The 16,023-nt window shown below is 53.7% G+C and overlaps 1 protein-coding gene across 1 annotated transcript in view; it reads left to right on the top strand.

The window, feature by feature from the left end:
• The window catches only part of LAMC3 (laminin subunit gamma 3), an 89,434-nt gene that overhangs the window by 55,047 nt on the left and 18,364 nt on the right, over positions 1-16,023 (top strand). Inside the window, exons 13-20 of the mRNA XM_025359558.1 lie at positions 696-884; positions 6,807-7,052; positions 7,927-8,080; positions 8,747-8,889; positions 9,452-9,630; positions 11,475-11,616; positions 12,749-12,954; positions 13,367-13,443. Of these exons, the coding sequence (XP_025215343.1) occupies positions 696-884; positions 6,807-7,052; positions 7,927-8,080; positions 8,747-8,889; positions 9,452-9,630; positions 11,475-11,616; positions 12,749-12,954; positions 13,367-13,443 (1,336 nt within the window). The remainder of the gene's footprint in view (positions 1-695; positions 885-6,806; positions 7,053-7,926; positions 8,081-8,746; positions 8,890-9,451; positions 9,631-11,474; positions 11,617-12,748; positions 12,955-13,366; positions 13,444-16,023) is intronic.

The raw sequence follows: 16,023 nt of genomic DNA, 5'->3' as shown, positions 1-16,023 counted from the left end.
TCGGAATACAAAATAATAACAGTGCTGGCCGGGCGCAGTGGCTCGTGCCTGTAATCCCAGCACTTTGGAAGGCCGAGGTAGGCAGATCGCTTGAGGTCAGGAGTTTCAGACCAGCCTGGCCAACATGGTGAAGCCCCATTTCTACTAAAAATACAAAAATTAGCCAGGTATGGTGGCGCACACCTGTAATCCCAGCTACTTGGGAGGATGAGGCAGGAATATCACTTGAACCTGGCAAATGGAGGTTGCAGTGAGCCAAGATTCTCGCCATTGCATTCCAGCCTGGGTGACAGAGTGAGACTGTCTCGATTAGTAATAATAACAGCAGCACCGATGATTATGTGTGCCAGAGAGTCTGCAAGGCACTTTGAATGCGTGATCCTGTTGGACCCTGACAAGAACCCTTTGAAGTCAGTGCTGTGGTTGTTCCCATTTTGCAGATGAGGAGACTGAGGTATGGGGGCATTAGACAACTTGCCCAGCTTTGCACAGGCAGTGAGTAGTGGACATCAACCGGGTGGTCCAGCTTCAGGCCTGGACCCTCAATCCCCAGGCCCTGCTGCCTCCGCCTGGGAAAGGTTCCCACCCCACTTCTGCCCGGGATGTGCTCCCTGACCTCTCCCGCGAGGATGCCCACCATCTCTGGGCATTCTGGGTTCAGATAGTGGTAAACAGGTGCTTGTCTTGCCCCTCAGGGATCTGCGTCTGCAGCCACCATACTGAGGGCCCATCCTGTGAACGCTGCTTGCCGGGTTTCTATGGCAACCCCTTCGCGGGCCAAGCCGATGACTGCCAGCCCTGTCCCTGCCCTGGCCAGTCGGCCTGCACGACCATCCCAGAGAGCGGGGAGGTGGCATGCACCCACTGCCCCCCGGGCCAGAGAGGTGAGTGACTCCTGCCCTGGAGCCCTGCCCCACGGAGGGCCAAGTCCTGGCGCTGTGACTCTGCCCTGGGCTCCAGTGTTAGGGCCCCGGGTTTAGGGTGTGGCCAGTGAGGGAGAGCCCAGCTTATAGGCAGCAGGCATGACCTCTGGGGACACGGAATCCCTTAGCCCCATAACCAGAGCCCCAGGCTGCTGCATATTGCCAGCAGAATTTGGGCCATTTAGAATTTGGGCCATTTAAAAATACTCATATCTGGGCCGGGCGCGGTGGCTCAAGCCTGTAATCCCAGCACTTTGGGAGGCCGAGATGGGCGGATCACAAGGTCAGGAGATCAAGACCATCCTGACTAACACGGTAAAACCCCGTCTCTACTAAAAAATACAAAAAACTAGCTGGGCGAGGTGGCGGGCGCCTGTGGTCCCAGCTACTCGGGAGGCTGAGGCAGGAGAATGGCGTAAACCCGGGAGGCGGAGCTTGCAGTGAGCTGAGATCCGGCCACTGCACTCCAGCCTGGGCGACAGAGCGAGACCCCGTCTCAAAAAAAAAAAAACAAAAAAAACCCAAAAAAATTCATATCTGGTCCCTGGCCCCTTAGAGTCCGGGTTAGTGATAGTTGAACAAGTTCGCTGGGTGATTCTGTTACACAGCTAAGGTGGAAAACCTTGATTAAACTTCTAGCCTTTAAAAAATGTCATCAGGTGATGTGCGAAGCAGAACCACCCACGCCCACCCTTGTTCTCAGACTCCTTGCATTCTTTCCTCCTCTGGACTCAGACATCCTCGACTCTGATTTTTTTTTAAAAGCAGCTTTATTGAGATACTATTCATATACCTGACAGTTCACCCATTTAAAGCGTATAATTCGGCTGGGTGTGGTGGCTTATGCCTGTAATCTCAGCACTTTGGGAAGCCAAGGTGGGCAGATCGCTTTACTCCAGAGTTCAAGACCAGCCTGGGCAACATACCGAGACTCGCATCTCTAAAAAAAAAAAAATACAAAAATTAGCTGGGTGTGGTGGCATGCACCTGTGGTCCCAGATACTCTGGAGGCAGAGGTGGGAGGATGGTTTGAGCCTGGGAGGTGGAGGCTTCAATGTGCCCAGATTTCACCACTGTACTCCAGCCTGGGCGACAGAGCCAGACTCTGTATCAAAAAAAAAAATTTAAATAAAGTACAGGCCTGGTGCAGTGGCTCATGCCTGTAATCCCAGCACTTTGGGAGGCTGAGGTGGGCGGATCACGAGGTCAGAAATTTGAGACCATCCTGGCTAACATGGTGAAACCCTGTCTCTACTAAAAATACAAAAAATTAGCCAGGCGTGGTGGCGCGCACTTGTAGTCTCAGCTACTCGGGAGGCTGAGGCAGGAGAATCACTTGAATCCAGGAGGTAGAGGTTGCAGTGAGCCGAGATTGCGCCACTGCACTCCAGCCTGGGCAACAAGAGTGAAATTCCATCTCAAAAAATAAAGTAAATTCACTGACTTTTGGCATATTACAATATTAATTTTTATTGTGATAAAATATATATAACATGAAATTTGCCATTTTAACCATTTGTAAGTGTGTAACTCAGCATCAGGAAGTACATTTGCAATGCTGTGCAGCTGTCACTCATCCATCTCTAGAACTTTTTCATCATCCCAGACAGAAACCGCACTGATCAAATGTATTGTAAAGGCCAGGCGCCATGGCTCACGCCTGTAATCCCAACACTTTGAGAGGCCAAGGCGGGTGGATCACCTGAGGTCAGGAGTTCAAGACTAACCTGGCCAACAGGACAAAACCCCATCTCTACTAAAAATACAAAAATTGGCTGGGAGTGGTGGCAGGCACCTGTAATCCCAGCAACTTAGGAGGCTGAGACAGGAGAATCGCTTGAAACCAGGAGGTGAAGTTTGCAGTGAGCCAAGAGTGTGCCACTGCACTCCAGCCTGGGCAACAGAGCAAGACTCCATCTCAAAATAATTAAAAAAAAAAAAAAAATTGTTGAATAGCCTCTCCTCCCTCCAGCCCCTGATAACAGCTGTTCTCCTCTCTGTCTCTATGAATTTGACTGCTCCCAGTATTCCATTTAAATGGAACCATATAGTGTTTGTTCTTTTGGGTCTGGCTTGTTTCACATAGTGTAATGTTTTTAAGATTCCTAGACATCTGATTTTGCTTTTGGTACTTGTGGCTGCATTAAATTGATTTGTCAAATGCCATGTGCTTTCACTGGGACCGTTCTGAAAGCAGTTCTGTGGCAGTCAACAGCCAACAGGGCAGGGTGGATGGCCACAGAGCCAGGAGCTCAGGAACCAAGGGACGGAGATTGCACTGCAGGACCCTGCACCCCACTGGCCACCATGCTGTCCCTCCATTCTCATTATCTTCCTTACATTTTCTAGCTCCCGACTGTGGCTTCCCTGGCTTGCAGACATGCGCGAGGCCAGTGAGAATGGACAGTTAGAGAAGCTCAGGCGGACCCAGGCTGAGACCTACCTGAGGGAGGATTTCAGGGGAGCAGGCAGTGCTGTGTGCAGAGGGGACCACCCTTGGGAGGGAGGGTCACCTGGAGTGGACCTTAGACCTGGGACCTTCTGCCACTACCCTTCTTACCCACGCCAGTGTCCCCTAGGTCCTGGGAGGGCCTGGCACACCGAAAGCTCACCTGGGGACGTCTGAGTCAGGATAGACCGAGGTCAAGTCCTGATTCTCACTTGTCCCGGGATGACTCCTGCCTGCCATCCTGGCCCCTTGCAGCCCTTCCCAGGACCTCCAGAGCTGCCTCCTGCCCTGTGAGCTGTCCCCACCTGGTTCCAGGTGAATGGCCACTTAACCACGGGGCTCATTCTTCATCATCAATTTCAATCTCCCCCTTTCCTGTCTTATTTTATCTCTATTTTAGAATCCACAAGGCGGGTGCTAGCCTCGACCTTGACCTCTGTTCCAGTTTGTCTTTTCCTTTCCTTTCCGTTCCGTTCCATTCCATTCCCCCTTTCCCTTTTCAGGGTTGCCCTTAGCACTATTAAGTTATTTTCTTTGGAAACCAGAGTCTGGCTCTGTCCTCCAGGTTGGAGTGCAGCGGCGCAATCTCAGCTCACTGCAACCTCCGCCTCCCAAGTTCAAGCCATTCTCCTGCCTCAACTGCCTGTAGCTGAGATTCTCCTGCCTGTAGCTGGGATTACAGGCACTCGCCACCACGCCTGGCTAATGTTTGTATTTTTAGTAGAGATGGGATTTTGCCGTGTCCACCACGCTGGTTTCGAACTCCTGGCCTCAAGTGGTCCACTCACCTCAGCCTCCCAAAGTGCTGTGATTATAGGAGTGAACCACCATGCCCGGCCAGTACTATTAACTTCATTTCAACTGACCAATGACTTTTGAGGACACAAGGAGCTCACAACTATTCTTCACAATGGCAGCAGCTATTTTTTAATTATAAAATTAGTACGTACTCTTGACTGACTTAGTAACTTCAGAAAAAATAAATGAAAAAATAGAAATAAATGTACATACTCATTGTAATGTTGGAGCAGTGTAAAAATGTCAAGAGGAACATGAAAAAAACATGTAAGTGGCCAGGCACGGTGGCTCACACCTGTAATCCCAGCACTTTGGGAGGCCGAGGCAGGTGGATCACCTGGTGTCAGGAGTTCAAGACCAGCCTGGCCAACATGGCAAAACCCCGTCTGTACTAAAAATACAAAAATCAGCTGGGTATGGTGGTGCGTGCCTGTAATCCCAGCTACTTGGGAGGCTGAGACAGAAGAATCACTTGAACCCTGGAGATGGAGGTTGCAGTGAGCCGAGATCATGCCATTGCACTCCAGCCTGAACGACAGAGCAAGATTCCATCTCAAAAAAAAAAAGAAAAAATAATAATGTGCGCAAGGCAGCATTCCTGTCACGTCCAGGGGACCGTGGCTATTACTTGGGCCTGACATTGGTTTCGTGTAGAGATAGGCAGAGAGATGGACATGTTTATAAAGAGTCGCCGATACCACATGAAGCACTTGGAACAAGTATGTTCTTTCATGCTCCATCTGTGTCCAGAGTGGATCCCTAGAACCACCCTCCAAAAGCCCCCTCACATAGCATCTCTTCTGTGGCTCACAGTGACCTGGGGGCTGGAAGATGAGCCAGAAAGTCCAAGTCAAACCCAGAAAGCAGGGCAGGATCTGCAATGCACAGTCTAGAGGAAGTTCAGGAAACATGAGAAGCAGAAAAGGTAAAGGGGCCAGGGACTGCACAGGAAAATCCACCCAGCTAAGAGGGGGATGAGGAAGAGGACCAGGAGAAGCAGGTGACTGACGTTGGATGGTGACAATAAAGAAGGTGAGGAAGAGGGTGATCAAGACAACGGTAATGAAGAAAATGAGGATAATGATCAGAATGATGACAATGAGGTGATGATAAAGATAAGGTGACGATGACAGTTGTGCCAGTGCAGTGGGAATGTGGACCTCAATTCTGTGGGCAACTGTGACCCCCCTGTCTGGCCACTGCCTGCGCTGGCTCACAACACCACAGGCGACCATGAGTGATGATGAGGGTAATGGTCAAGAAGGTGATGATGATGAAGATAATGGTCAAGATGACAATGGTGATGAAGGTGATGATGAGGAGGATAATGGTCAAGATCATGAAGATGAAGGTGATGGTCAACATGAGGATGAAGCAGGTGATGAGGATGAGGATAATGGTCAAGATGATGAGGAAGATGATGATCAAGATGATGAAGGCCAGGTGTGGTGGCTCACGCCTGTAATCCCAGCACTTTGGGAGGCTGAGGTGGACAGATCACCTGAGGTCAGGAGTTTGAGACCAGCCTGGCCAACATGGCAAAACCCCATCTCTACTAATAATACAAAAAAATTAGCCAGGCATGGTGGCACATGCCTGTAGTCTCAGCTACTTGGGAGGCTGAGGCAGGAGAATTGCTTGAATCCCAGAGGTGGAGGTTGCAGTGAGCCAAGATTGCGCTTCTGCACTCCAGCCTGGGTGACAGAACGAGAATCCGTCTCAAAAAATAATAAAAATAGCCAGCCGTGGTGGCTCACGCCTGTAATCCCAGCACTTTGGGAGGCCGAGGCGGGCGGATCACGAGGTCAGGAGCTCGAGACCAGCCTGGCTAACACGGTGAAACCCTGTCTCTACTAAAAATACAAAAAATTAGCCGGGCGAGGTGGCGGGCGCCTGTAGTCCCAGCTACTAGGGAGGCTGAGGCAGGAGAATGGTGAACCCGGGAGGCGGAGCTTGCAGTGAGCTGAGATCGCGCCACTGCACTCCAGCCTGGGAGACAGAGCAAGATTCCATCTCAAACAACAACAACAACAACAAAAATTAGCCAGGCATGGTGGTGTGCACCTGTAATCCCAGCTACTATGGAGGCTGAGGCAGGAGAATCACTTGAACCCGGGAGGCAGAGGTTGCAGTGAGCCGAGGTCGCACCACTGCACTCCAGCCTGGTGACAGAATGAGACTCCATCTCGATAATAATAATAATAAAAGATGATGATGAGGAAGGTCATGATGATGGTTGAGGTGCTGATGGGGATAGTGGTGATGGTGAAGATGATGGCGACGATGATGATGAGGGTGTGATGACAGATATGTGATGATAGCCACTGCTGCTGAGTGCTTACTACATGTCAGGCCGGATGTTAAGCGCTTTTCACAAATTATGTCACAGTCCTGTGGGGAGCCGCCATTGTTGTCCCCACTTTAGAAAAGAGGAACCTGAATTCCTAGAGGTGCAGTGGCTTACCCAGGACCACATAGCTGTGGGCAGCCACTGGGAGCTGGTCCCAGGTCCTCCTGCCCAAGCCTGTGCTTTGCCCCGGGGAGGCTGGAGGGACGCTTGCTCTGCTTCACACCCACCCTCATCCCTGGTGGGCCCAGCTGACTGCGTTCCTCACACGTGCTCCCTCTACACACAGGGCGGCGCTGTGAGGTCTGTGATGATGGCTTTTTTGGGGACCCGCTGGGGCTCTCGGGGCCCCCCCAGCCCTGCTACCAGTGCCAGTGCAGCGGGAATGTGGACCCCAATGCCGTGGGCAACTGTGACCCCCTGTCTGGCCACTGCCTGCGCTGCCTGCACAACACCGCGGGTGACCACTGTGAGCGCTGTCGTGAAGGTTTCTACGGAAGCGCCCTGGTCCCTCGGCCCGCAGACAAATGCAAGCGTGAGTACCCACCTCCAGTCCCCGGGGTGGCGCACAGTGGGCCCCTTCTCCTCTGCCCTGGCTCAGGACCCAGAAGGGGTGGCTGAGGAACCCACCGGAACCAGCTGGCCCCTCTGCAAGGCCATCCAGCCTCAGACAGGTCACTCCCCTTCCCTGTCTCCGTGTCCAGAAAGCACAGGGGTTTGCCCCTCTCCAGGGTCTCTTTCAGCCAGGAGATCTTATAAACTCTGATCCCAAAGCCCGGATAGTCTGCCGCTTACCTCCCGCTCTGCAGTTAGCACATATGGCTGACCCGGTGATCGCCCTGCGCCGGGTCTCCAAGGCCATGCTTCCCCACATCGCCTCAGTTAACATTTAGCCCCCGGGAGGTTCCCAGAGCCCTGCAGGATGGAAGCTCAGCCTTCGCCCCACACTGATGTGCTTGGAGCCCTTTCCTACACCGCAGCTGCTGGCTCCTGCTCACTCTCTTTTTATGGAACCCCTGCAGGAAACACAGCTCTGGCCCAGAATGAGATGATCCCCTGGTGGTGGCCAGGAGAGCAGGGTCACGGGACCCAGAGCCGTAGGTGCAGGGCTGTGCCTGTGACCTTCACCCAAGTCTCTGGCCCTCTGCAGCCTGCCAGGGCTCAGGGCAGGCTCAGAAGGACTGTCTGCCGCCATGACCGTCCTGGGCTGTCCCTCTAAGGATATAGTCAATGGGCTGAGGCTTGAGCTTGGCCCTGGAGCCTTTTTCCAGCAGGGGCGTTGGAATCTGGGCTGAACGTGCGGTATCATTTCTGGAGGCTCCCCCATCTCCTCTGCCTCTGTTGGACCCCCAAAGGTGGAACAGACAATCTGCATTGTTGCCAACACCTCTTCCTGCTCCTGCCCCCAGCCTGCAGCTGCCACCCACAGGGCTCGGTCAGTGAGCAGATGCCCTGCGACCCAGTGACAGGCCAGTGCTCCTGCCTGCCTCACGTGACTGGACGGGACTGTAGCCGCTGCTACCCTGGCTTCTTCGACCTCCAGCCTGGGAGGGGCTGCCGGAGGTAAGTAGGGTGAGACTGCTGGTGCCCTGGGGACCTCGCCAGGATGGAAGAGGGCACCAGGCAGCCCCCAGGGAGGGGCCTGGTTCAGAAGGTGTTGTCCTAGGCCCACTGCCAGGCACGTTGTGCCCTTTGCCAAAGGGGGGCAAAGGGATGGACTCTTGGCATCGGACTCATGGTCCTGCCAGCCTAGGATGCAGGCCAAGAGCAGCCCTAAGGGATGTCCAGGTGGGCAGGCGGCCGGTTTGGTCTCTGATTCCCTTCTCAGTGACACTGTCACTGTGTGGCCTTTTGGCCACAGTAGCACCTTAGACAAGCGTCCTTAGGGAACAGTGGAGGACTCCAGGGAAACACCAAGTGGGACAAACAGGTTTCTTCCTTGCAGGACTTCTCAGAGCCCTTGCTATGCTGATTGCATCGTGACTTTCCAACAGAGGCGTGTAGTCTCCCCGAGACATGTTTGTCCCCATAGCCTTATTTTATCTTCTTTTCTCCCCGAGCATCCAGGGAGACTCGTGCTTTCCAGAGCACAGCTGGGGAAGCTGTGCCACGCACCTCTCTTGTCAGCAGAGGGCTGTGATCTGAGGCCCCAGCCAGCTGCAGCTGGCAGAGGCTGGGCCAGAAGTGGCCCTGAGCTTGCCTCAGACCCAGTTCCTTCCCTTATCACAGCTGCAAGTGTCACCCACTGGGCTCCCAGGAGGACCAGTGCCATCCCAAGACTGGACAGTGCACCTGCCGCCCAGGTGTCACAGGCCAGGCCTGTGACAGATGCCAGCTGGGTTTCTTTGGCTTCTCCATCAAGGGCTGCCGGGGTAAGGAGGCTGGGTCCTTCCCGGGCTGCCTGGAGGATGGGGCCTGAGGTCTCTGGGCAGAGATGACGGATGGGGAAAATGGGTGCAGCAGGAAAGGATGGTCAGATACGGGACAGGGTCCTGAGAGCAGCCGGAAGCATGGAGGGAGTTGCTTCTGTGGCAGTGACCAGGAGAGCAGCATCACATGAACCCAGAGCGGTGGGTGCAGGGCTGTGCTTGTGACTCTCACCCAAGTCTCTGGCCCTCTGCAGCCTGCCAGCATCCTCATGCCGGCCAGAAATGTAGTCCCAGATGCCGCTATTAAGTGCCTGTGTGCCTGGGGCCATCATGTCACTCTCTGGGCCTCAGTTTCCTCACCTGTAGAGTTGGGCTGCATTGGCAGTTGCTAAACCTGGCTGGTCCTCAGATCCCCAGGGAACATTGGAATAAGCCAGGCTCTGTGCCACCTTCAATCTTCTGAATCAGAATCTCCAGGGAACGGCCCAGGAATCTGGTTTTGATGCTGCCCAGGGCGTTCTGGGAACACCCAGAACCGAGCACCCACTGCCCCTGGCCCCTCTAGCCTGCAGGTGCTCCCCACTGGGCGCTGCCTCAGCCCAGTGCCACGAGAACGGCACCTGCATATGCAGGCCTGGCTTCGAGGGCTACAAATGTGACCGCTGCCACGACAACTTCTTCCTCACGGCAGATGGCACACACTGCCAGGAATGCCCGTCCTGCTATGCCCTGGTGAAGGAGGAGGTGAGTCTGCCCAAACCCACTCAACTTTCCATTCATTCTGTATCCCTAGCAAGTGCCAGCTCTATGCCGGGCACCAGGAACTGCCTGCTTACCCCCAGAGCTCAGGCCTTGCAAGCCCATCACCCACCTTCTCCCTATGCCCACCCAGCTTCGGGCCTGTTCCAGCCTGGCTCAACCCTCACCTCGGCCCTTCCCCTGCTCTGGGTGGATGGGGGAAAGGTGACTCTTGTCACCTGCCTTTCCCGACCATGCCGGGCTGGGGTCTCACTTTCTCAGGGTCAGTGGGGATGAGACCACAGATGACCCCTTGGTAAAGAGGGTTAACAGGAGGTGATTCTGAGTGGGGAGGTGGGTGGTGCTGGAGTCAGGAGTTCAAGCTCTAGGGTTAACCCATTGGGGTTCCCCTCCCCCGACTCCGTTCATTATCATGTGTCTGGGCAGGCAACAGCCTTGGTAAGCCTCAGTCTCTCTCCTACTCCAGACTGGAGATAGTTAGGCCTGCAATCTTTTTCTAGAAACCAGTGGGGCCAGCTTTCAGAATATGTGGCATTGTAGAAAGATAAGATGGCATGCACTGAAGGCCGGGTGCTGTGGCTCACTCCTGTAATCCCAGCACTTTGGGAGGCTGAGGCGGGCGGATCATGAGGTCAGGAGTTTGAGACCAGCCTGGACAACATGGTAAAACCCCGTCTCTACTAAAAATACAAAAATTCGCCAGGTGGGGGTGGTGCGCACCTATAATCCCAGCTACTCGGGAAGCTGAGGCAGGAGAATTGCTTGAACCTGGGAGGTGGAGGTTGCAGTGAGCCAAGATCACGACTGCACTCCAGCCTGGGTGACAGAGCTAGACTCTGTCTCAAAAAAGAAAAAAAAAAGGTTGGGCGCGGTGGCTCAAGCCTGTAATCCCAGCACTTTGGGAGGCCGAGACGGGCGGATCACGAGGTCAGGAGATCGAGACCATCCTGGCTAACACGGTGAAACCCCGTCTCTACTAAAAAATACAAAAAACTAGCCAGGCGAGGTGGCGGGCACCTGTAGTCCAGCTACTCGGGAGGCTGAGGCAGGAGAATGGTGTGAACCCGGGAGGCGGAGTTTGCAGTGAGCCCAGATCACGCCACTCACTCCAGCCTAGGCGACAGAGCGAGACTCCGTCTCAAAAAAAAAAAAAAGATGCCACACTGAATATCACGTAATCCCCCACTGCGAATGGGCAGCCCCCAGAGTCAAGCCCGGTGATATTTAGGCAGGAAAACAGAGGTTTCGCTCTCGAGTGAGGAATGGAACGCCTTGTGGCTTTTCAGAACATTTTAGACTTGGGAATGGCGGACAGGGCCTGGGATCTGTGCCGGCCACTTAGAGCGGTGACAGGGGGAATCAGACCAGGGCATGGCAGGCATTCGTGCTGAGACTGGCTCCAAGGAAGTGCTCTGTAAATGCAATTATTGTTTGATGAAAAGACGGGGCTAGGGGACGTTCATAGCACATTCAGCCAGTGTCCATAGCGTGCTTTCTCCGTGTGGCGTCCTGGGAACACAGCGAACAGGACAGACAGAAATCCTTATGAGGCATCCCTTCCCATCCCTTCCTCTCTCCCTTCGAGGTAGGACAGCAGTATGGTCAGCGATGTCAACAGGTGCCGTGGGGATGGGAGGGGAAGGGACAGCTACCATGGGGTGGGCATGGTTGGCTCTCAGGGGTGCGGCATACCCTTAGTGTTGAGGCCCAGGGGAGGATTTGGAGAAGGGAACCCACAGGGAGAGTGGCAGGGTAGAAGCCGGGGGGAGTGTCTGGGCAGGACCTGCATGCCAGCAGCCTCATACACCTTTTCTTCCTGTCGTCTCCAGGCAGCCAAGCTGAAGGCCAAACTGACTTTGATGGAGGGGTGGCTGCAAGGGTCCAACTGTGGCAGTCCCTGGGGACCACTAGACATTCTGCTGGGAGAGGCCCCAAGGGGGGACATCTACCAGGGCCACCACCTGCTTCCAGGTACAGCGGGAGCGCAGAGTGGGAGGGTGGGAGGCAAGGGGAGGCCCCCAGTGCCTGCTGTCTGGTCTTGTCGGGGACCCTCACAACACAACCCTGTTGCCATGGGCCTCTCCTTCAATGTCCCTAGCCCACCTGTAATTTTATGAATATCAATCCTTGTCCCCATGCCCCTGCCCTACCCAGACTCTAAGTTCAGTGAGGATGGGGCTGGGCTCATTCATTTATTCACTCCCTTCACGAGGGGTCACAAGGCGCTGCTCCAGAGGCTCGACTGGGAGCATCTTGCTGTCTTGATTCTGGGCCGTTTTGCTCACTGCCGTAGCCCAGCACAGTGCATAGAAATATTAATTTCATAGAAAATATTAATAAATGAGTAAATAAGAAAAAAGAAGGAGGGCTGGGTGTGGTGGCTCATTCCTGTAATCCTAGTACTTTGGGAGGCCAAGACAGGAGGATTGCCTGAGCCCAGGAGTTCGAGATCAGTCTGGGCAACATAACAAGACCTTGTTTCTACGAATGGAAGCAGGGAAGGAGGGAAGCAGGGAAGGAGGGAGGGAGAGAAGGAGGGAAGCAGGGAAGGACGGAGGGAGGGAGGGAAGGAGGGAAGGAAAAAAAAAAAAAGAAGGGACCTGTCACTGAAGCCAGGAGGAATTTGGCCTTGGGACCTGGAAAGGCACGGAAATGGATTGGATTACTTTGTGAAGTTTTATGTGTATAAGCGCCGCACTCCTTTAGCAGCCAGACAGAGGCGAGCTGAGAACCTGTTAGCAGGACTCACTGTGGAAATAGGGGCTATCAGATACCATGTCTTAAAATGCCCACGTGAGCCACATGGTGAATTAGAGCTGATTTGAGGGGTCCAGAACTGCTTGTGTGGCCCCAGAAGGTCTGGGTCTCTCCCGGTCCCTGTGTGTGACGACTGACTGTGGGTGGGACCTTGGGTCATGTTTGCCTTCTCTGGGCCTCAGCCTGCATCTGGAAAATGGGGAGACTCTGCCTTTGGGACTACCTGTTGGTACTTGGGGCTGCTGATGCCTGGGGAATGGAGAGCACAGAAGGGGACCCCTGGGGTGGGGGCTTTTGTGTGACGTCTCCACCACTCTGTGACCCCCGGGCTGTGGGCTTCCCATAGGGGTTCGGGAAGCCTTCCTGGAGCAGATGATGGGCCTCGAGGGTGCTGTGAAGGCCTCCCGGGAGCAGCTGCAGAGGCTGAGCAAGGGTGCCCACTGTGCCCAGGCCGGAGCCCAGAAGACCTGCACCCAGCTGGCAGACCTGGAGGCAGTGCTGGAGTCCTCGGAAGAGGAGATTCTGCACGCAGCTGCCATTCTCGCGTCTCTGGTATCCCAGGGGACCCCCCTACCCAAACACACCAAGCCTGGGCATTGGTCCCTGCCCCAGCCTTCCCATTGACCTAGTAACCTTGGGTATGACTCCCTACTTTGGGAGGCTCAATTTCATCTGCAAAATGGGGATCACACAGTACCTCCTCCGCGGATTCAACGAGAGGACATTTGCAAAGGGCGAGGCATGTTCCGAGTAGACTGAATGCACAGTAAGTGGTGGGCAGCATCCTTATTGGTGTTTCTGCATCCTCGGACTCCGCTCACTGGATGCCGATGTCGTGGCCAGCTTTGTGCATTTATAGAATGACTGGTGCTATCCAGTTCTGCCTCACAATTGGGCCAGATGTGGCCCTTGCCCTTCGGGGACGGGAAGTCAGTTTCCTCCTCTCTTCCTCTTCTTTCTACAGGAGATTCCCCAGGATGGTCCCGGCCAACCCACCAAATGGAGCCACCTGGCCACAGAGGCCCGTGCCTTCGCCAGGAGGTGAGTCCCAAGACATGGTGAGGTTGTGCCTGGCCCTTCTCCTGGGGGTTCCTGAGTCAGAGTCAGCCCCACAGGTGCCCCCACCCAGAAGTTGGGATCAGATATTACAAGAGCTGTCTGGTGGGGGCAGTGTCACCAGTATGTGGAGGGGCAGGCAAGGTGAGTCCAGAGATGTTGGGGGCAAAGCTTGGTTGACTGAAGGCGTCGGAGAGCATCTGCCTGCTTTCTCTTTGTGAGAGTTGTATAATATACAAGTTATTATACTGGGGGTATAGTTCACACTATACAGAGGCCTTTACCCACGGCACTCCAGCCTGGGCAATAGAGTGAGACTCTGTCTCACTGTGTAATTCAGTGGTTTCCCTATATTCTCAGGGTTGCAAAGCCATCACCACAACCAATTGTAGGATTTTCATCATCCCAAAAACACCCCTGGACCCATCTGCCATCAGCCCCCGTTTCTCCTTACCCCCCCCAGGCCCTGGAACCACTGCTCTGCTTTTTGTCTCTATAGATTTGCCTATTCTGGGCGTTTCATAGAAGTGGAATCACACAGTGTGTCGCCTTTTACCGCTAGCTTCTTAGCCCAGTGTTTTCAAGGCTCATCCACATCGAGGCCTGGATGGGTGCTTTGCTCCTCTTACGGCTGAATAATATCCCATTGTATGGAAATGCCACATGTTGTTTATCCATCTTCCGTTCACAGACATTGGGTTGTTTCATCCACTGCCTTTAAGAAGCAACTTAAGGCCAGGCGTGGTGGCTCCCGCCTGTAATCCCAGCACTTTGGGAGGCCAAGGCAGGTGGATCACAAGGTCAGGAGATCGAGACCATCCTGGCTAACACGGTGAAACCCTGTCTTTACTAAAAATATAAAAAAGTTAGCCAGGCCTGGTGGCAGGCGCCAGCAGTCCCAGCTACTCAGGAGGCTGAGGCAGGAGAATGGTGTGAACCCGGGAGGCGGAGCTTGCAGTGAGCTGAGATCCGGCCACTGCGCTCCAGCCTGGGCGACAGAGCGAGACTCCGTCTCAAAAAAAAAAAAAAAAGAAAAAAAAAATTAGCCGGTCCTGGTGGCAGGCACCAGCAGTCCCAGCTACTCAGGAGGCTGAGGCAGGAGAATGGTGTGAACCCAGGAGGCGGAGCTTGCAGTGAGCTGAGATCATGCCACTGCACTCCAGCCTGGGCAACAGTGCGAGACTCCGTCTCAAAAAAAAAAAGGAAGCAGGTTAAGGCCAGGCACAGTGGCTCACACCTGTAATCCCAGCACTTTGGGAGGCTGAGGCAGGTGGATCACTTGAGGTCAGGAGTTCCATACGAGCCTGGCCAACATGGTAAAACCCCATCTCCACTAAAAGTCCATAAATTAGCCAGGCATGGTGGTGGGTGCCTGTAATTCCAGCTACTTGGGAGGCTGAGGCAGGAGAATTGCTTGAACCTGGGAGGTAGAGGTTGCAGTAAGCTGAGATCACACCACTGCACTCCAACCTGGGCAACAGAGTGAGACTCCATCTCAAAAAAAAAAAGAAAAGAAAAGCAGCTTAAGATCCTAAAAACACAGGATCTGTGACAATTTTCTCCTTTAGCTACACTCCAGGGACCTTAGACTCATTTTACAGATGGGAAAACATTCAGAGAAGTTAAGGAGCTTCCTAAGGACACACAGTTTGGAAGCAATAAAGCCAGGATTCAAACCCAAGCTGTTGTGACCACTCTCTTCTATGCTGTCTATATCAGGGTGACTGTACAATTTATTGTCCAAACTGAGATGCTTTCATGTGTGATAAAATGTCCTATTGGCCAGGCACAGTGGCTAACACCTGTATTCCCAGCACTTTGGGAGGCCGACACATGAGGATTGCTTGAGGCAAGGAGTTACAGACCAACTTAGACAAGATGGTGAAACCCCCATGGCTACAAAATAATTTAAAAAATTAGCTGGGCATGGTGGCATACACCTGTAGTCCCAGCTACTTGGAAGACTGAGGCGAGAGGAACCCTTGAGCCTAGGAGTTTGAGGTTGCAGTGAGCTGTGATGGCACCACTGCACTCCAACCTGGGCAACAGTGTAAGACTCCATCTCTTAAAAAGAAAAAAATAAGGCCCTGGCTGGGGGCGGTGGCTCACACCTGTAATCCCAGCACTTTGGGAGGCCGAGGCAGGTGGATCGCCTGAGGACAGGAGGTCCAGACCAGCCTGGCCAACATGGTGAGACCCCGTCTCTACCAAAATACAAAAATTAGCTGGTGCACACTTGTAATCCCAGCTACTCGAGAGGCTGAGGTAGGAGAATCGCTTGAGCCCGGGAAGGGAGGTTGCAGTGAGCTGAGATCACACGACTGCACTCTAGCCAGGGCAATAGAGTGAGACTCTGTCTCAGAAAAAAAAAAAAAAATCCTATTAATCCTTATGCCGAGACAACAGACACAAACTCCATGTCTCTATGTAACAGGAACAGGGCATGGAGTACCTTTCCTGTCCTTGAAACGTGTAACACAGAAAGATGGAAAAAAAAGTACCTTTGTGGCTGTCTTCTGTTTGGGGCAGCAGGAGGCCTGTGTAGTAGGGGGCGTAGTTCTGGTC

The sequence above is a fragment of the Theropithecus gelada genome, chromosome 15 (genome assembly GCF_003255815.1).
Source record: "Theropithecus gelada isolate Dixy chromosome 15, Tgel_1.0, whole genome shotgun sequence".
NCBI lineage: Eukaryota > Metazoa > Chordata > Mammalia > Primates > Cercopithecidae > Theropithecus > Theropithecus gelada.
Note: the sequence above shows the minus strand (reverse complement) of the source record. Positions and strands in the feature narration are given on the sequence as shown.